Below are 21,930 nucleotides of genomic sequence, written 5' to 3'. Positions count from 1 at the left end.
ATTGTCAAAATTTACAGACTTTCAGCTGTTTGCAATGAACAACTCAAACAAAAGCAGTTGAAATAGTTCAACACAATGAATGCTTCAAGTGGTTTCCCCAAATTCAACTTAAAATGCAATTTATAATGACTTCCCCAGTTCAAAATTATTCAATCCCTTCATGGCATGCACCTTTAGTACTTAGTAGAGCACCCTTTTGCTGTTATGGCTTGCTGCAAATTAGATGCATAGGTTCTAGCAGCGTTCCTGGGGAATCTTAGCCCATTCCTCATGAGCATTGGCCTCCAGTTCAGTAATATTCTTGGGTTTTCGTGCTACAACTGCCTTCTTCAAATCTCACCAGAGATTTTCTATGGGGTTCAAGTCAGGTCACTGTGATGGCCCTGTAGAATCTTCCAGGACTTCTTCTGCAACCAAGCATTGGTGGAATTTGAGGTATGCTTGGGATCATTGTCCTGTTGGAAGGTCCAATGATGCCCAAACTTCAGCTTCTTCAAAGACAGCATGAGGTTTTCTCCTAGGATTTCCTGATACTTCAATGAATCCATCTTGCCTTCCACACGCTGCAAGTTTCCAGTGCCAGAGGATGGAAAGCAGCCCCAGAGCACCCCCGAGCCACCACAATGCTTGACTGTGGACAGTATTCTTTATTCATTCTTCTTCCTCCAGACATACCGCTGATCCATTGTGCTGAAAAGTTCCAGGTTTGTTTCATTGCTCCACAGAACAGAATCCCAAAACTTCTGTGGCTTATTTATGATTTTGAGCTGACTTTTCTTGTGCTTTTGGATCAGTAGTGGTGTACGTCTTGGAGTTCTGGCATGGAAACCGTCTGTTTAGTACACATCTTACTGTGCTCACTGAAACCTCAGTGCCTGTTTCCACCAAGTCTTGCTGCAGGTCTTTTGCAGTCACTCAAGGGTTTTTCCACATCATGCCTTCTCAGAAATCTGGTTGCAGCCATTGATAGCTTCCTTTTTCTGCCCCATCCAGGTATTAGAGAAATCACTATAAGTTGTATTTTCAGTTGAATTTGGGGAAATCAGTTGAAGCATTTGTTGAATTGAACTATTTCAATTGCTTTTGTTTGATTTGTTCATTGCAAACAGCTCAAAGTCTGTAAATTTTGACAATAAACCTGATTTGCAAATGGGGTTGAAATTATATATATATATATATATATATATATATATATATATATATGTAAATTTGCAAGTGTAACTTACCAGGTGACACTGCTAAAAATAAATCACACATCATCAAAAACAAGAAGAAGAAAAAAACATGAATTAAATAAAAGGCATATCTAAAATTTATTATTATAAAAATACTTTAAAACATACAAAATGTTTAATAAACCATTATAAACATTAAAAATGCAATGTAAACCTGAATGGACAATTTAAAACCTTCAAAATGAAGCCTTGATTCTCAAATAAGAGGTTTTAGCTATGACTTAGCAAATGTATTCCACTGTATGTCACTTCTGTGTGTGTGTTAGTCCACTACTTTAATGGAGTGGATGTGAAATGCGGAGGATGGTTGTCCCCTGGGCTGGCTGGAGCTTTTAGTGCTGGACACAGTGTGACTCTGTAGAGTAGAGCGAGGAAACTTGGCCGCTGTTGCCTGACCGAGGGTAACCTGGAACAGAGCAGAGAGCTTAGAAAAAAATATTATGAAACTGCTGGAGTGGCTTTTATTTTATGGAACTCACTTTCTGTAGGAGCTGTAAAAAAAAAAAAAAAAAAAAAAAAAAAAAAAAAAAAAAAAAAAATGGATCAATGAATTTTAACAAAATCATTATAGATTTTTTTTTTTTAAACAACAAAGCAGTATTAAATGTTTGCTTACATTTACCTCTCTTTTATACTTACTATTAATTGTCTATTTATTTTGTGCCTATTAACAGTGTACTATTTAATCTGGTCAGCCAAATTTTGTTTAGATTTTTATAAATACTCTAAAGTACATTGAGCTCCCTTTTTAATATATTTATTTAATGTTTGCAATGTAACTGGTGATAATGAGGAAATATGATAGGAAACAGGATGATCTCCTCAGACAAGACATTAATAGTATTTTAATGTTTAATTGAATGTTTAATTTAACAAACAAAACAATACCATAGACTGGTAGACAGAGTCCAAAAATTATTACCATGATTAAATTTCAATGGCTGATCCTAGTCCCACTGATGGCCAGCGATGGCCTCAAAAGACAGTGTTCACTCAGTGATATTTGTACATGGACATGTGCTTAAAATACCAAAACAAGCATACTTCATATCTTTAGGGCATACTAATGAAGCAAATTATAGACACCAAACATGGGCTGATAGATAAGGGGAAATTGTGTAAATTTAATTTTCTGTTATTGCCTTAAGCAATTTTATCTGCTTAATTAGGTTTATTTATATGTTGTATTATTATCACTACTATATTTGATACCTGAGTGACAGGGTGGTGTCTCTCCACAATGACGGAGCTCATGGGTGGAACCACACCCATGACATGCAGGTTGCTGGGGTTACGGCCTGTCTTGGCCAGTTCTGAGCGTCCCGTGATGCGTGCAGTCACTGTCTTTGAAGCTTTCTGTTGACCAGCTGTTACTGTCCGTACACTTGTGTGTGGGAACTGCCATAAAAACAAACCAAACTGAGCCGTTATCGTCATTTCCTGCCTTGATTGATCACATGCCGATAAACTGACTTGGTATGCATCTGCAAAGTGTATACTTAGTGGTGATGCTTTTTTTTTTTTTTTTTTTTTACCTGTCGAAGGGAACTTGTGATGCCTCCAGGTGCTAAAGCGGTGTTCACTACTGTAGGAGAAGGCAGTGCGTCTGTCTGACTGACTGCTGTACTATAGCCGGGCTGGGAGCTAAACTGATCCTGCAACAGAGGAATAAAATGTTATAAAATGATCTCATCTTAAAATGATTCCTATCTGTTGATATCCATAAGATTAAAGTTAACAATACAATCTTTAATGACCCTTTGTTAACTAAAACACAACATTCTAATACCAGTTTTGATTTGATTGCTTCATTTCAGTAAAACTTACTCACTGTTAGAGACCAGTGACTTATGTTTTAAGTACGGTCACCTTCAGGCCTTTACATCGATAATCAAATAAGGGGCCTGTGGCCAAAAATATCTGCATACTTAATACCTTAGCATATTTAACAAAATAAATATTTTCAAAATAAATTGCATTCTTAGAGGCTAATAGCACACACATACATTTTTTTCATTTCATATGCTGTCCACTGACTACATATCTTGTCTCTAGATAAAATTTTCTAGGTGTTCCAGTATGTGTGTAAACCCTGATCTGCAAATCATCGATTGACCTATTTATCTGGTCTGTAGATTTAGATTCTACTCACTAACGAGGACACTTGCACTAGATCTGCTTTTAATCAGAAATCAAATTGAAAAGAAATAATTTTCCCACAAGCCCAAAGGAAATATAATACCATATGTACTCAATATTGGGAAAGAAAAGTGTGCCCCATTTAAGCAATGCCTCCACAGTGTTCACGTCTTACTGCTTCTGTGTCATCTGTATTAGTGCGGGAATGGACAGGCTGCACTGGAGTCTCCATGCTGATTGGGCTTAGGCGTGCTGAAGATGCAGTAAAGATTGGTCGACTGGCCATTGAGCTAGAACTGGGTTCGTCTCCTGATGGTGGCGCATCTGAAGGAAGAATATTTTACCGTGTTTATTCAGTTATGATGATTCACACCCATTAAAGCGCACCTATTATGGTTTTGAAACGTGCCTAATTTTGTTTTTAAAGGTCTCATACAATAGATGTAAATGCATCCAAGGTCAAAAAACAATTTAATGTACTCATAATTTAAATTGTAGTATTACCTTTTTTCCCCCAGTGTCACAAACGACTCGTTAAATGATCCGTTCTAAAGGATTCATTATAAACTCTTCCGTTCAGAGAGCATACTCCGCTCTATCGGTCAGATGTCCCCGTCTATTGTGATTGGTCTACCGCTGTCAGCGTGTGTGGAAAAGGAAACGCCCACTACCATAACGAGTTTCAGCTCCATCTGTTAATGAGCAGCCGATGAAGACCAGAGGTGGGGCTTTTTGTTACAAACCTACGTAGGTTTATAGAGGAAGTAAAGTCTGGATTTACTAACGACTCATTTCAGCTGTTCAGAATCAGTTCTTTCTTTTGGGAGTCAATAACCCCGTTTGTCATGCGCTTTGATTTTTGAAACTTTGCAGATGTTTTTACATTCACATACAGCTCTAAAACACACACACACACACACACACACACACACACACACACACACACACTACATGAAAGGTAATACTTGGAAAAAACATAATAGGTGCACTTTAACAGAAATGAAATCCTCTCCACATTTACCCCAGCACATACTGTACTTCAGGTGGCTGTTCAAAAACACAGTGAAGGTGAAATGTCACACCCTTCCTAAATGAAGTGAAATCTGACTATTTTATTTTCAGTTACACAATGCCTAAATAATGGATATTTATTCATGACCGAGTATGTGACACATGGCATCAAAAGACACATTCTTGCATTAAATCATAGATGTGAATAACACTAGTGATGTAGAACTACCCATAGACTACAACACTGCGTTTTTCCTGAAATGATTTCACTGAGGAAGGATGGCAGATTCTGCAGACCTATTAGAGACCTACATAACAGTCTGGACAATAGCATATTTGTTGCTATACTAACATTGAACTGTGCCTTATATCCCCACCCCCCAAGTTCCTTATTCTCTTCAGGTGATGCAACTAATTTTGATCAATTTAAACACAAGGCCAAACTACAGGATCCTTAAATCTACCAGTGTGCAGTGTTCCATAATAATATATCTCACAGAACCTGAATTAACACTGCAATAAAGCCAGCTTAGAAGGTCAAAATACTCACCTGGAAACCTCAGAATTTTGTCATGCCCATGCTATCTGAAAATCAACTCACTGCTCACCTGTACTGAGAGACCCAAATACATTGTACTATATTTTCAGTTGTTGTTTTGTCCTACATTACACTGCCTCTGTCCCTCATCTCTCCAGACCATCCAACATATTAACTGCAAAGTGTCTGGAACTGCAAAGCTGTACATTTGACACATACAGCCCAGTGCCACAGTTCCTGTAGACTTTTTAGAGAGAAAGGTTGGCCTACCTCGCTCCTGTCTGCCCGGATCTGCAGTGTGGAACATGCTGAGCGCTTCGATGTTAAGAGCGCAGACACCACGCATGAACGCCTTCTTCATGGAGTCTTCATAGCGCTCTCTCTCTCTCTGCAACCTCTGGATCTCAGCTTGGGCTTTCTGTAGGGCCTCCACATGCTGAAACACACACAGATTCAGCCGAACTTCAGATATTTAACTGAACTTTGAATATTTTATTAAAACAACCAACATTATAAATACCAACTTCTTAACTGCCAACTTTTATCCCTAAAAATGGCTAAATGGTTTCCAGGTCCTTTTACCTCTGCCAGTTTAGCCTCGTAGTCAGCAGAGAGCTGCAGACAGACCTCCTCAGCGCGAGTGCGGCATGCCCGCTCTGCCCTCTCCCTCCAGCCCTTTTGGATAAGCGAGTGCCAGGCCGCCCACACCTTCTTCTTTAACTGTAGCTGGTGGTGCTGCTCTGCCAACCTGCTCGCCTGAGCCTGATGCACACAAACAAAAGCACATATACTTACAGGATAATGAAAATCAGTTGCAAGGTCATCATTACTTATTTCACTATTGTGCAGGACTATATTATTATTATTAAAAAAATAGGACTGCAAGAGGAAAACAGATGTGGATGGGTTCCCTTTTGAATCTGGTTCCTCTCATGGTATCTGGTCAAGCTGCTCTAGGACAATGTCCATTTAAATTAAATTTAATTGACTTCTGCAAGCCCCAGATTCTGAGGAATGACACCTTTCAGATGAACAAAATTACAGTGTACAGTATATCATGTAGTAGTAGTACGCAAACAAGGCAGGACTTGGGGTTTAATGTTAAAGATGTTTTGCCAATCATCTGTGGGGCATCATAGTTTCTGCTGAATAAAGGGGAGCTTATGATTCTGTTTTGTTCCAGTGTTGGAAAGTAAAAGTGGACCATAAAGAACAGCTTTCAAATTTGCATTACAAAAAAGTGTCACATCATATTATCAATATTTATTAATATAATTCAACAACTGCCCTTAGAGTTTTGAGTAAACAGCTTTTTGGGTTTTTTTTCTCTAAATACAGGGAAAAGTGTCAAAATTCATGTTCTTGCTAATCATGCGCACACACGCGCACACACGCGCACACACGCGCACACACGCGCACATACGCGCACACACGCGCACACTCTACAGAAGCAGTGGGTTAAGATTAGGCTGGAAAATGCTAAGGGAAAATGTTTTAAAATATATACAGAGTACTGTGCAAAATTTATAGGCACCCTATTTGTTTAGTACAAACCTTGTTATAGATTTTTATTTAATGACTTCTACATTATCAAGTAAGTACAAAAAAACATTTTAGATTTCCAAACATTAGTTTTCCAGCACAAAATTAAATGTTACAGAAAAAATGTTGGTTTGTCAGTAAAAAAAGCAGCATATTAAGTGGTAAGAGACACTTTTCACAAAAAAACATAATGAAGGCTGCTGGATATTGCTGCAAAAATAATAAGCAAGTGCGACAGTCAAAGTCTTCAGAAGAACCGTGACTGGTTCTGCAAGATGCTCAGTAACACTTACACACTTTTCCTTATTTTATATATTACACACACACACACACATTATATATATATATATATATATATATATATATATATATATATATATATATATATATATATATATATATATACACATACACACACACACACACATTCACACATAACTTGAAGTTACATAAGAGTTTGACCATTAGAATATTTCCACATTTTGTGCATTTTTCCACATTTAGCTCAGAAACACTCTCAAATCAGAGGTCAAAAAGTAAGCAATCATTCAAAGAAAAGCCATAAAGCCATGCAGAAATGTCTATATAAAGCTGAGCTGAATAAATAATGGTTTGTGGAAAGGTGCTGGCCCTTAGTCAGTGTGCTACTCTGCTGTCACTCAGCTCACCTCCTCTTTGGCAGCACAGTGCTGGAGTCTCCACTGGGTGAAGCTCCTCATCAACTCCAGCCGCTCCCGCTGCCTGTCAACCGCCCGTGTCAGATTCATGATCACCTACAGGGCAAGGAAAGGACGTCATTGAGTGAATCTGAAGGTACCTGTATACATTTCTTTAGGAGATAATAATACTGTTGATATCAGTATATGCCCTAAAATTAAATAATACTAGACTCTGTTTTCTCTTTGAATTTTGACAGCGTTTAATACCATTATAATGATCATTAATTAACTTGTACATCCATCCAAGTGGAGAGTATTACGTGCCTCATCTTTCCGCTGATTGGAGATCTGGTAGGTATTGAGCAGGTCTTTAAGGCTGTCCATCTCTGCATGAATGCCTGCTATGTGAGCAGCATGTTTTTCCCTCTCCTTCGTCATCTCCAGTCTGTGCTGCTCCACAAAGGCCATTTTCCATTTCCTTAGCTCTGTCATCACATTACTCTACAGAAAGATGGATATATGGGAGACTTCGCAACTATACATCGTATACACACTAGTGTTACATGCATGTGGTGAGGAGTACTGAAGTTACTCTTCAGTATTCAGATTTAAGGGTAAAATACAGCCTTATGGATCACTTATACCGTTGAGTTTGGGCAGAGTTTGCAAAAAACAGTGGCGTGTCTCAGTTATACATGATTCTGAACTTGGATTCAAGTAGATTTTTCTTAAATATCAGCTCGAGCAAGGAGCAGCATTCAGTCGAGTGTCTTAAGCAGAGACACTGTTTAACTCGAGGACTGAAAATTATGAACCTGTCTAAACATCATTTCTGGTCATGTTGGTAGCAAATACTCAGTGCTTTTATTACTAGATAATTACAACATTCTTGTACAACACACTAGACAAGTATATCTAATAAACTCCCAACTCACTGTAGGAATCAGCACAAGACATTGCACCTGTAAGTCATGACATGACATTTGATAATAAATATAAACCTTCAAGTTGTTGCTCCAGGTGTCCAAAATGTCCTCCATCTTGTTCAGGTTCTCCTCAGACACAAACATCTCAGTCATCACGTTGATCACATGATCCGGACTGCTCTTCCCAGATCTGTTCGAGTCAGCACAGACGCGTTCTGATCCTCTGTCAGACCCGGATGCCACCTCCTCACCTGAAAACCATGCTAGTTTCACTTAAAAAAACAGCAAGTGTAGTTAACGCTGACCTCTGTCATAGTGTTCAGTGACTATGGTGTTAGGTTTACCTTCGGAAATGTGACTCTGTGGTCGGGGTCCTTCTAACTGTGGAGCACAGGTGGCTGAAAGATTCTCACATACAGGTGACAATCGTCTCCCATTTCCTCTGATGTCTACAAGAGATAGCAAATAAAGTCAGGTAAATTATAAACCTAACAAACAAAACCAGCAGCACACATACTGTATACCAAGTGATTCTACTACCATTTAAATAGATCAGTAGTATACTAAGAATAATAGAGGGGTATAGTTCGAACCATCAGCTGCCGCAAGAATTGCAGGATCTATTGCACTGGAATTCTGGGCAGCTTTTAAAGAAAATGCACTGCTCATCAGCTGAGATGGGACACTTGGATCATACTTTGGAGTGACTACAGCAAAGCGAAGTAGATCTTCATACTCTTCCTAATGTGAGAAAAGGTGGACAAAGAAACAGTGACAGACTCATTATAGACATCACGGTTAAAAAAAAAAATAAATAAATAATAATAAAAAAAAGGGCTCTAAAATGACTTTTAGAAATGTGAGATCACTTTTTTTTTTTTTTTTTTTGAGGAAAATACTTCACTTGAAGTTCAGAAGACACGGAGCTGCCCCTGTCTGAGTCCTGAGGTAGGTGTGGACTGACCAGCTCCCCTTCATCCGAGGACATCTAGAAAAAAATATGAGCACTTTGACGGAATTCTCTCGAGTTTTAAAACTAGACTGGAATACATTGAAGTTAGCAGGCTGTCATTTTTACGCTTAGCAACGCCGCAAGTAATAAAATAATGTTGCTAGCTAGCTATCTAAACCGAAACTTTTTTTTTTCTTTTTTACACATGACTAGTTTTCCCATGTCACTTTGTTTGTTTTTGATATAAAACACTAGCATATAGTTAGCTCGCAAACTGCACCTTTTATAATATCCACCATATCAAAACTCGTGGAACGAAAAACAATGGGTAGCATATATCCTTGCTAGCTAGCGACCTGCTGGGTAACGGCGTGGGAGATACGAAGCACGCCATGAAGCCAGACTTTTCCCACAACACCACCGAAAAACTGCTATTACCTTAAACCCGAGTGACTTTAATTGTATTCGTCTTGTTGTGCGCCTGTTAGAAACTCTACAACACAAGAACAGATTTGACAGACAACCGTTCAAACTGTTAAAAAAAAAAAACTAAACAAGGCGTAATCGGATAGGTTTAAATTTTCGCATGCCATTCATAGACCATTTTGATTGGACAAGCCGTGGCCGTGGCAACGCAGACGCGGAAGTTACCGTTGGAGAGCAAACTGCTGATTTAAACAGTGTGAGAAACGTGAAGCTGAAACGTCACTGGACTCGATGAGGTGGGTGTAAATGTATAACAAATAAACCCATCGCACTACAGCACTGCTATAATTGAGGACTTATATGTTTTTGGTTCACCAAGTAGTTTTTATTTTATATATATATATATATATATATATATATATATATATATATATATATATATATATATATATATATATATATATATATTCCATGAAAACCAGTTTATTTTCAATTCAATTCAATTCAATGTTATTTGTATAGTGCTTTTTACAACGGTCATTGTCTCAAAGCAACTTTACGGAAATATATAAACACAGGATACAGATTTTAAGTGTGTCGATTAATCCAAATTGAGCAAGACAGTGGCAATGAAAAACTCCCTAAGATGTTAAGAGGAACCAGCTGTTTGTGTTTGTTTTCAGGAATAAGTCGTCAGCAGAGAAGTCAAAGTACAATCAAATCATATCTAGGCATTACTAAGAATAGACATTTAGACATTGATTATATTTGTGTAAAGTAACATAGCTCAAAACCATGCAGGTAAATTAAGTGGGCATATATAATGGAGAGGATATAATGGCTTCTAACCTCCAGGGCCATTAGAATTGCCTTTAGAGACCGAACAAAAATCACACACAGAGTATTTCAAATTAAAATGCAGTCATACTGCATTTGAAGCATTGGAAGTACACAGTTGTATAGGTACACAGATGTTTTTGTATGATTGGGGGCAGTGGGGGCTCAAAGGTTAAGGCAAAGCAAAGTTGAATGGCTCTCTCTTTATTACTGTATTTCTGAAATGGGCAAAGTGCCTTCAAATTTCATAGGAGCCTGGCATGGAATCTCTGTATCTCTGCTAGACATAGGCAAGCAACAAGCTATCATTCTTTGCTCATGTTAGTCTATCCTATACAACATCAGTAGGATTCACCAACTTCTGTCCGCAGAGGCAGCTCAGGTTCTGTTCAGTCCCTTGCCACATTGAAATTGGACTACTGCACCTCGTGCCTGGCAGGTCTTTCTCTGTCTACCATTAAAACACCCAAAATCTAAAAACAGATAAGCCCCGGCTAGATGGATAGAACACACAGTCTATGCCATGTTCCCTTCGATATCCCATCCCTCAAGACGCAAAAAAGGCATGCATTCTCTCCTAGCACCAAGATCCACTGGCTGTCCAAACAGCTGAGTCACTGGCTGTCCTCAAACAAAAACTGATGACCTGTACTAGCAATTAAGTAAGTACTCAATCTACACTTTTGGCTTCATAGCATTCTTAGACTGATTTTCCAACGCTGTTTTGGATAGGTGTGTCTGTCACATTCTGTAAATGTAAATGTAACAGGTTTGAAATGCCACTGTGAAGTATAGAATGTCACCTTAAGTTTGTGGGGATGTGCATCAATTTGGAGTAAATACTCTACATAGCCCTAAAAATACTGTACATAGCTTTTCTATATAATGAATCAAATGTGTTAGAAATACGAGCCAAAACAACACAATATATCACTGAACAATGACTTGCATACTGGTCTGTATACATACAGTTTTTTTTGTTTGTTTGTTTGTTTTTTTTACTGATGATAAAGGTTATCATTGATGGTAAAGTATTTTAGTATATTGTTTATAATTGATAGTAAAGTATTTTATACGGTGCCCTGTCAACAAGCAATAAATATATGTTGGGTGTTTTGTAGGGATGCACCAAAATGAAAATTCTTGGCCGAAGCCGAATAAAATGAAAAACTTGTCTGAAAGCCGAAGGCCGAATACTGAACATGTTGTTTTTTTTTCGCATTTTTTCCATTTATTTTGCCATTGTTTTCACCATTGCATAAATTAAATAGTCAAAATGTGCTTTTTACTATTTTGTCTTGCTTTTCAAAGAAAAAAAATCAATTACAAAATCTACAGTTTCAAAATATTTATTTAACACTGAACATTTTTTTTTCCATTCCAGCAGGCATAAGCTACCAGCAAGGCACAATATAACTTTAAATAAATAAATTAGTAAAATAAAAATATTTTTATGTGGTCATCTTTGAGCCCCCCTTGAATAGCCTATGTTAGGCCTATAACTGACTGCTGAAAGAATGTAACACTGTAGCCTACAACCAAAAAGTGCATTAAAATGTGCATTGAAAAGAGTGCAAAAAATGGTTAGATATGTTGTTAGATATGTTGTTAATTGTTAGATATGTTGTTAATGTTATGTTCCTTGATAGATTTAGTTAGTTATAACTATAGATTAGTTCATTTAGTCCCTGCTTTTTCCACTCCCAGTCCATAGTACTAGTTCATGTTTCTTGTTTTGTGTTTTGACCCTGTTTTCTATGACCGCGACTTTGATTCCTGCTTTGCCCCGTTTATGCCTGTTTGAGGATAGCCCGATAACCCTTTGTCTGTCTTGAATATGTTTTTTGGATTACGATTTGTCTGCCTGCCCGTAAATAAATACGTCTTTACCTGCTTCCGTACTCTACTCCCTTACGTCTCGCGACGTGACAGAAACATGCTCCGGAACAGAAACAAAACAAACCTGTCGACAGTACGTGCCCACAGTAAACATCCAAAGTGCACGTAGCTCGTGCACGTAGTTCGTGCATGCGCGCACCCCCTCATCGAGGTCATGACATTTGTGCGTCTCACTCTGGTTGCTAGGCTATTTTGTCGCGTCATCAAACACGTCATTGTTCGGTCAAATTTATTCGGCCTTTTCACTTCTTTCGGTTTCGGTTGCCGAACATTCGGCGCATCCCTAGTGTTTTGCTGTATATCTGTATTTTTTCTGTATATCTTAAATATACACAAAGGATTGAATTAATGAGACACTCAAAACTCAAATGGAAAGATGTAAAAAAATAAATAAATAAATAAAAAATACACACACACAAAAAACAGTAGCATAAAATTAGTGCATTATATTAATATTTAATTTTCATTATTATGAGTTCATGTATTAGCTTTTCATCTGAGCTTTGCTCTGCATGGTTTCTTATTAGCAGGAACGTAGTTGGTTCCTTCAGCTTGCAGACTCTGGTGGACTTAATACAGGAGCAATATATTTGACACTGACAGCTCATTAAGTTAAGTGCTTCTTGACTTTATATCATTCTGGCTTGAAGTCAGTGTGCCAGCAGACCTCAAAACCTCCTTCTTATTCCAGTCATACAGGGGAAGCACAAAAGCCACACACCATTCCAATCAGCTCTGTTAGATAAGAAGAATTATTTCAACTGTACCAATGTGTTACATGCATTAGTGATGGATGAAGGCTATATTGGAAGGTTTCAAATCATGATATGCAGTATACATAATAAAGTAAATTAATTTTAAAGGGCAGAGGGTAGCATTGCCACCTCACTGCTCCTGAATTCCTGGTTTGATCCTGAGATCGTGTCGGTGTGGGTTTCCTTTAGGTTCTCTGGTTTCTTCCCACTTCCTAAAAAATTAGAAATGTTGGTAAGTGGATTTTCTATTCTAATTGCCCCCTAGGAAAATAGAGGGAAAAATAGAGGGGAAACATCTTGTCCTTATAGCCATAGAGTTATTTAACGCATGCATTATTTGCACATGCTGTGTGAATTTGTATGTTGTATGTTGTTATTCATGTTACACCTGACTGCAAAGTTAATTTTGTTTTGAGGGACAGTAAAGGTACTGAACTGAATTAGATTGAACAAAATGATGTTGTCTATGTTTCTATGTTCAATTTGACCCTGATATCACTATGCATACTAAGTAATTGTTATAGCGTTATTGTGTAATCAAAGGGAAATGCATTGCTCCTATTACACACTGCAAGCAAATACATTACACACATAAAGTAATAGTCTCTGCTGTCCAAGACTCCATGAAGTATATAAAAAGACTATGAAATGCAATAAGAATAAAACTGTGGCATGTAACACATTGAGTCTAGTCAATTACAGGGACAGTATTTATTTTAAATTGAAACATAATGATTACACTAGTGAGCTACAGAAATGGTATTTGAAATAAAGACCAGACACATGGCATTAGACATGACCATATTAAAAAATACTATTGTTTATATAACAAATACCTATTCCAAATACCCATGTGGAAATGTCAGCTGTTCCAGCATTCCTTAAATGGCGGTGTAGGAGACCAAGCCAATTCGGATAATGTAGATAATGGAGTTGTCTTTAGTAGTCAGGTTCAGCACAATCTTCAGCATATTCATGGTCCAAATCAATAGCTCTGACCTAGCAGTAACATCTCACATCACTGAATCTGCTATTGTGCATGTTTTATAGGGACTTCTAGATTCTGTTGCTAATTAGTAGAACAGAAAATGGGACACACAGGCTAATATACCCTTACAAAACATAAGCTCTTGTAGGATATTAGTGGGTTTTGTGTATTTGCTCAGAAGTGTGTTGATATAAACTATGCAACAGAAGTAAATCTTGAGGATTTCTGATTAGTCACTGTCAGTGTTTACACACAACAGAGGGCGTGTGAGTGAGAGTGTGCGTTTTAATATCTAATACACTGCCAGCTCAAAGGTGAAAAAAGAGTATTACTCAAATGTACATACAAAAGAGAGATAACAAGAATGTGTTTTTGATTGAAATTTGCACATACAATAAACAAACCTTTATGAAAATGAACAGTGGTACCAAGGTATGTTTTTCTTTCTATTACTAATATAACAGTGAGCATAAGAACCACAGTTTAACTATTGGGATTTGATTAGTATTAGTTATCATAAGATACCATATTAAAACTGTGGCAGGATCATAGATATATTTGTAATAAACTTACATTACTGTTACACACCACAGTAAAGCATGGTAATGGTAGTGTCATGATTAAATATATGACAACACATTTTAGAATAATAATAAAGTCATCAAAGCTCTGGAATAACACAAATGTATCAATGGGAATTATGTTTGATAAAAAATCCAAAATAAATAAATAATAATTTAACATTTTAGCATCTTCAAAGTAGATGCCCTTTTTGCCTAGAATTTCCAGAAATGTATTCGTGGCATTTTCTCAATCGATTTCTTGAGGAGTCTCCCTGAGATGCTTTTTAAACAGTATTAAAGGAGTTCCCACCTATGCTGGACACTTATTGGCTGCTTTTCTGAATATTTTGCTCCAAGTCATACATTTAAAAAAAGTTTTTTTGTAAATAAAATGTTAGTTTTCTAATGAAAGAAATTAATTTGTTGGCCCAATTATATTTTTGTCTACAACACCGATTTCAAACATTTAATCACACACCTTCAGGTTTTTAAGATCATGAGAAACATTTCAGTCAAGTGTCTCCAAAGTTTTGACCGGTAGTGTATACTAACCAATAGATACCACAACACATCATACAATATGGTACATTGAAAAATGATCAACACATTCACAAAAGGTGCAAGAGCTGATGGATTTGATGAATTTCAAAATTCACAAGAACTTGAGTAAAACTAAAAAAATAAATGTATTAGACCTAATAAGCCATACAGTAATTCTGAGGCAAAAACCAAAGCCTTCTCAATCTTATATCGTCAGTGAAGAACCTCAAATAGAACTTAGCGCTAGTAATAATTTTGTTTTTACTTTGAAATGTAACAAAAATATAGCCACATTATCACTTAAAATAATAATAATAATAATAATAATAATAATAATAATAATAATAATAATAATAATAATAATATACCAATAAAAGGCAATGACAAATGCACATCTCTTTTTAGCCAAGGGATAAGTAACTTTATCAAGGAGGATTAGACCACTCTGGCTGAAATTGTGTGCAGCCAGCCATAAACTGTTCATATGAAAATCAACAAACATTGGAAGAATAATACTAGTAACCATAAGAAACGGTTTTGACATACAAAATTTGTGGTTAATTTTTCTAATATTTATATCCATAGAAGTGTGTGGCGATAAATTGTGGATGAAGTGTAACTTCTGAGCAAGGAGAGCTAAGAAGGAAGCCCTCACACCCTTCTTTTAAATCGTTTTAAATCGTGCGTCATCACATAAATCTTGCCTTTGCTTGCGTCACACCACGGTGCTTCCGTCAGATTCATCCGCAACGCACCACTCTCTCTCTCTCTCTCTCTCTCTCTCTCTCTCACTCTGTAGTACTGCAGAGATACAACTGACTGCAGCGGGGAAGACACATCGCTCTCAGCTCTTTCCTCAGCATCCCTGTGATACTACTGAGTTTGTATTCAGCACACACAGCAAGCTCATTTAGAAAAAAATGGAGTACCAGTACAGAAAGCATATTTGGTCTGCCTTTTAAGAGGTAAGTTCCTTTTCAAGTTGTAGCCTACATTTTGTGCCTCACAAAACAAGATCTTATGGAGTGCATAAATGGAAAGCGTAAAAACCATTACAGTTGACTGAAGTGAACAGTTTCAGTTTACTGAAGCAGTAAATTTAAAAATAAATGACTTTTCTCTTTGCCTATTAGAAAGTTATTTGGAGTTGTGTTAACTGTATGAACACATTGTGTTGTCATGTGAATTTATCTTCACTCAGGTTGGAGTGCTTGCAGTATTGCAGTACTGATCTTTCCAGATGGTCATTAACAGCTCAGTGTGCGCTTCGGTGATTCGTTGATTAAATTCAGCTCTCAGCTTTACAGCTCTTGGTAATTTTAAGTGTTGTGTGAAATACGAGGTAGTCTGAGGACTTCCTTCTTAGCTCTCTCTGCTTGGAAGTTATGCTTCATGCACAATGTCCCACCTTCTCCTAAACTGCATTTCTGATGTGAGTTAAATGGACTTTTCAGCCAGTGGAGTGGAACTCAGACAACGCGCGGCATAACTGCCCCCGGCACTCAGAGTGCACGAGACAAGCCTGCTGTACAACGGAAGTATTGCGAGAACACGCGCGCAAGCATTTGTCTTACAATTTTAATGAGGACCTTCCATTAATGAATCTAATTAAGCCTATGCACCTAAACCTAACCCTTAATCTCAGTAAACCTTTCGACTCTTTATACGCATACACAGTGTATTGGCAGACAACCTTATCCAGAACGACACTACATGTATCTCATTTATAGTCTACCACTGATCAATTGAGGGTTAAGGGCCTTGCTCAAGGACCCAACAGTGGCAGCTTGGTGGTGCTGGCTTTTGAAATCACGACCTTCCGATCAGAAGTCCAATGTCTTAACCACTGAGCAACAAAACCCCACTTATTTAGACCAGCCAAATGCTCCCATAAGTCAAAGACTGCCACATAGGGGACATTTGGTCCCTACCAAGATGGCTAAACCATCACACACACACACACACACACACACACACATGCACAGCTCTACATTAGAAAATTTGTCTGCCGGCTTCTTCACTGAGGTTAATCATAAACAAATGTATTCCCTGATAAACAGGCACACGCTCTGACTAATTTATAACTACATTTATTACTAATAGAGCCATTTCTTGGTTAAAAGGAAATGTGGATGTGCAGTTGCATTCTTGTTAACAAATATGCTGGCATAGAAATCTGTCTTAAACAAGTAGAACGGAATGGAAATGTAAATAATCATGTAAGCAATTTTGATTTTTTTATGCTTTATTATGGATACATACTGTTTTAATCTCTGTACTGTATTGGCTTTGCTATGTTGATACACTTTTTAGTGTTTACATGCTTTAAAAGTTGAGACAGAATATGCAAGAGCCATATATTCAAGTTATTTTTTCCTTAGCTACACAGAATGTCAAATTTTTCAGGGACATTGTAGACTTGAATGGGTTGAAATGTTCTGAGTTAAACTTATAAAACCATATCTAGTTAATTGTAATATATATTTTTTTAGAAGGTATTGCTTCTAAGAAGATTTGCTGTTAATTGTTTTAAACTACGTGAGAATGCTCACTTGTTCTTGAGGTTTCCTACCAGGGCATAGCAAAACAATTGCTATGTACTATACAGTGTATAGGATACATTGCGCTTGAACTCAGCATTCAATGAAAGGAAGCCTGACGTGTTCTTTTGTTTTCATCAGACTCTATTAAGCTTGACAAGTGCTTTATCTGGAGAGAAGAGTATGAATTTGGCGCATTCATATAACCCGAAGGATGCTTTACAAGCTTCATATTACAATAAAGCCTTACTTTAGAGTTATTATGGATGTATTACGCCTAAGATATTATCATTCTCTTGTTCAGCACAGAGCATTCACCACTGCATCTTATAATTAACACTACACCACATAAGATTACGTTTATTCATTTTTGTCCTTTGCTCAGTTTTGTGATTCAGCCCCTAAACGCTGAACTTTCCGGAAGACTATAAGGCTCTCAAGGTTGTATCCTTGAAATGGGCACTTCACCAGCAATGTCGCATTGCTGAGGCTTTTATCCGAATGGTCACAAAGTTCAAATACATCAACCAGCTGTCATGACTCATTAGATTGTATTTTAAGCAAATGCGCAATTTGGAGCAAAGTAATTTATTACAAGCTCAATGGTGAGTTGGTGTCCAGTAATTTTATTACTCAGCTATGGTCCTTTCAGGGAAAGAAAGTAATGTGATTGACCAAAGTCAATGCAACCTGTTTACTGGAAGTATAATTCTGTATTTAATTCTGTAAAACTGCAAAACAAACACTCTCACAACACATACTGTACAGTAACTAATATTTCTATATTAATATCCTGTATCTTATTCCGTTCATTTCTGTGGATGACCATGCCAGCCTTCACGGCACATTGGTATGTATAAAGAAGCAGCGGAGGAATAGATTGTTAGCTTTGCAGACATGCTGTGCGATCTCACCAGGGTAAAGTTGGCTTGTCTGAGTGAACATATGTCTAAGGCTTGGCTCTGGATCTTCCACGGAAATCCGCAACGCAGCCCTTGTACGCAGCCCTTGTGAGCGAGTGACCACTCTACCCACTGAGCAGCATCTTTATTGAATCACCTGCAGAGCAGAGCGGTCGGCCGTGGACTTATTGATAGCGACAAGGCTGATAAGATCATCCAAGGCTCTTTTGTTTTAGTGCTCAGTGGTGTATGGCATTGCACCGCATCCTGATACATGTATGGATTGAATTAAGGCTAGAGATTTTAGTTGGAAAAGTTAAGAATTTATTAGAGCTTAATTAAATAATAGGTCATCAGCCTAATAGGTTCATTGCACTAATCAAGAGCAAAATAGCTAAATAAATAAAAAAAACCTATCAATGGAATGCTGTCTTTAGGAAATTAGAAAAAAGTGTGTACTTGTTCTCTGACAAACAGTGTCTCCAAGAAATATGGGACATCAGTGTGTGCTTTTCCATTTGCATTTTGTTATCCCACACGTCTCATACCCTTCTCCTATTCATATGTCTGCCTGCCTGTCTCTCTCTCCTTCTGTCTTCTTCCTCCCCCATTTTCTTTAATAGCATCAGTGCCTGATGCAATCTTTCAACAGAAGATGTCCTAGGCTTCTCCTTATAGACAAGCTTATTCACTTTCCATTTTGATGTGATTATATCCGCCTCCAACCATTAGGAGATTGGACTTGGCTGATTCCTGCTGGCTGACAGTAATTAAAGGAACACACGACTTTTTCCACTTACCTTGTTTTTCGATTATTCCATTGGATATGTCTGTCAAGGTCTAAAATGACAAGTGTACAGTACATACACAGGAAACACGATCTTTTATCAGTTAGAGATTGAGGGTTTCTTCCCCCACATTATAAATGGCATTTGTAGAATTCTCCTGCATGTGCTGCTAGTGTAAAGCCATGCTCAAACATTTATTTCTCCTTGTACACAGAAACCTTGAAGTTGTGGACTCATTTTCTGTAACAAATAAGCCACGTATGTTAAAAAGAAATGCCACTATAATGTAAACACAGTCCTAATATTACTTGTCATCTTGGAGTAGAAGAACTGACTATAGATAGTACATGATAGTACTGCTTTTTAAGCATAAATAGAACAAAACAAAAGCCTATGATTTGCATTTTGATTTTTTTTTCAATGTAATGACTACTTTATAACTTGTTTATATTAAATTATTGTTTTGCTTAATATTCATGTATTTAAATTTTAACCTAGTTTATTCTTTTAAACGCTGAGGAAACCATTAGCTACAGAAACACTATACTGTAGATCATCCATACAGAAGCTATCAAGTGTACAAGACCTAATTTCAGTTATGTTATATTTCAGTTATATTTATAACTTGAAAAACAGCAGCAATGGTTTGATTAAACTCTACAGAATGCCAAATTAGAATTAACTAGCTAAACCCTCTACCCCAAGTTCTGAGCATGAGAAAGAAAAAGTGTTGTATTTTATTGTGGCCTTAGTGGTGAGGCTCATCAGGGCTGTCAGAGAAAGCACAGCGCTCTGCCTCACTGCCTCGCTGACAGACAGCCACTCTACATCCATCTAGCACATAATGGAGGGCTTCCCTGCCAGACCACTCTGCATCCCACCAGCACACAATGAAAAGTCACCCACTGTGGCCTTTTGATTGAATCAGATTCTGTTAGAGCATCATCTGGAGGGAAAAGTACAAATCTGAACATTTAGACCATGCTTCTGTGTCTTTGAGGAAACCACACAGCCTTTATTTTTTATTTAGTTTAACGTTAGGCATTTTACCACTGACAAGAAAGGAATAAAACACAATGAGGCATGCTGTCACAGACAATTCGTAGATTATATGGTGCTCCTCCCAATAATTGTTTTTATCTGTTTATTATTATGGTGTATCCCCCATACAGGTCCCTGAGAATTGAGTTACTATAGAAAATATAATGTTTAAATTACACTGAATATATTCATGTAAACCTATTTTTTAAATTGCATCTGACACTATTGGTAGACTGCGCTGTCATAGAAACTGAATCAGGACCAATTAGTTGTAAGAATTAAACAGGAGTGTGATATATTGTCATGGAAAAGCACCTTAGCCAAAATAAAAATCTCTCAGAGTCCAGAGGTTTAAGATACCAAAAATCAGACTTTTATTAAAGAATCATAAAAGCTGAGATGTCTGCAGATTGTCTGATGCATACAATCAATGCTCCTGCTCTTATACAATACTAATCCAATGATCTCATTAGGCTAGGTTTTCCCATGTTTTCTTTTGATCACATTTCTTTGATCACATTTCTGATGACTCGCCACAATTATGTTTCTTTTCTTTTTAAATGGGAGGCAGTCAGCTTATTTTTTTAAAAGAAGTTCTTTATTTTACTGGCTTACCTCAAGGATTTCAACAATACATCTTAAGAGCATCAAACTTGTAAAAAAAAAAAAAATAAATAAAAAATAAGATACAAACTTAAAAAAGACCGAATACAAACTCAGTGTCTATGCAGGTGCAGAGGGTGATTTTTCTGAGAAATAACAAAGCAAGCCTAGAAGAAAAAGATACTTTTGTAACTGAAGAATGGGCGCTCTGAAGAATGGAAGCCCAGTGATCTCACTGACTTTAGCTCATACATTGGGTACACATGATTGGATCTTACTTTTGATTGCTTGACCTTAATATACTGATTATTCAATGATTTCTTTAATATATACCACTTGCTTTAAAAATATACCATAATATAAAGTAATTTTTTCATTGCAATGAAATCACCACACCATGTTCAGCATAAAGAACCACTCTATCATCTGTGGAACACTACATCATGTGACCACTTTTACCCAAGACAATACAGTGGTGGTCATTACTTTCTGAGATGAAGCATGTTGATCACAGTTAATGCAAATGACAAAAAATGACTGCAGCATCACTGAGCACTGTGAATATGTCTGATAAGTTTTAAAGACAATGTGAGATGGAAAACTTCTTTCTTCTGTAAAGTTACATGTGTGGAGTGAAACAGGTTCAGAATAATAAGAAGAAACAGAATAAGCTCGAAATTTGTCAGTCAGACAAAAACTGGCCAGTAGATGGTGAGATTTTGTTTTCTCTGCGAAAGAATTTAAGATGCCTTCAGTGACCCCCACTGACCCTAAAGGACATCTGTGCTTTGTGTTTTAAAAAAAAGTAATTTACATATACCATAGGCACTCATTTAAGCAGCTTTTCTGTCTGTCAAGGTAAGGTTTAAGAGTCTGTTTTTCCTGTTTCTTGTTTTATCTGAGTTTTTTGTTAGGGCAAGCACATTATACCAAATTACTATTTAACTAGAGCAGATTTAACATTTTTGCTTCTTCAGTGTGATAAAACAGTGAGAGTGAAATTTCTCAAAACCTAAGACAGTATAATACTTGTGAGACATGGAGTT

General features: G+C 37.1%; 2 protein-coding genes across 5 annotated transcripts in view; one reads left to right on the top strand and one right to left on the bottom strand.

Moving 5' to 3' along the window:
* Positions 1-1,289: 1,289 nt before the first annotated feature.
* poc5 (POC5 centriolar protein homolog (Chlamydomonas)) lies at positions 1,290-9,553 on the bottom strand. Of its 4 annotated transcripts, none has more exons than XM_017452556.3 (13): positions 9,441-9,552; positions 8,955-9,038; positions 8,644-8,791; positions 8,395-8,499; positions 8,126-8,301; positions 7,449-7,625; positions 7,134-7,238; positions 5,506-5,685; positions 5,194-5,359; positions 3,550-3,698; positions 2,771-2,890; positions 2,448-2,633; positions 1,290-1,641 (listed from the first exon to the last, which is right to left on the bottom strand). In XM_017452556.3, the coding sequence occupies exons 2-13, from the start codon at positions 9,036-9,038 to the stop codon at positions 1,498-1,500; spliced, it is 1,740 nt and encodes a 579-aa protein (XP_017308045.1). In that variant the 5' UTR covers positions 9,441-9,552; the 3' UTR covers positions 1,290-1,497. The 4 variants fall into 4 exon arrangements, with proteins under 4 accessions (XP_017308045.1, XP_047005832.1, XP_017308047.1 ...); XM_047149876.2 differs by lacking the exon at positions 9,441-9,552 and adding an exon at positions 9,283-9,423; XM_017452557.3 differs by lacking the exon at positions 1,290-1,641 and adding an exon at positions 1,682-1,726 and having other exon boundaries at positions 9,441-9,553.
* An 80-nt stretch (positions 9,554-9,633) lies between these two features.
* sv2ca (synaptic vesicle glycoprotein 2Ca) overlaps positions 9,634-21,930 on the top strand; it is a 36,747-nt gene continuing 24,450 nt past the window's right edge. The window contains exons 1-2 of the mRNA XM_017452555.3: positions 9,634-9,724; positions 15,810-15,975. The gene's annotated coding sequence lies outside the window, so the exon portion shown is untranslated. The remainder of the gene's footprint in view (positions 9,725-15,809; positions 15,976-21,930) is intronic.

Source organism: Ictalurus punctatus, chromosome 22, assembly GCF_001660625.3.
Source record: "Ictalurus punctatus breed USDA103 chromosome 22, Coco_2.0, whole genome shotgun sequence".
NCBI lineage: Eukaryota > Metazoa > Chordata > Actinopteri > Siluriformes > Ictaluridae > Ictalurus > Ictalurus punctatus.
Note: the sequence above shows the minus strand (reverse complement) of the source record. Positions and strands in the feature narration are given on the sequence as shown.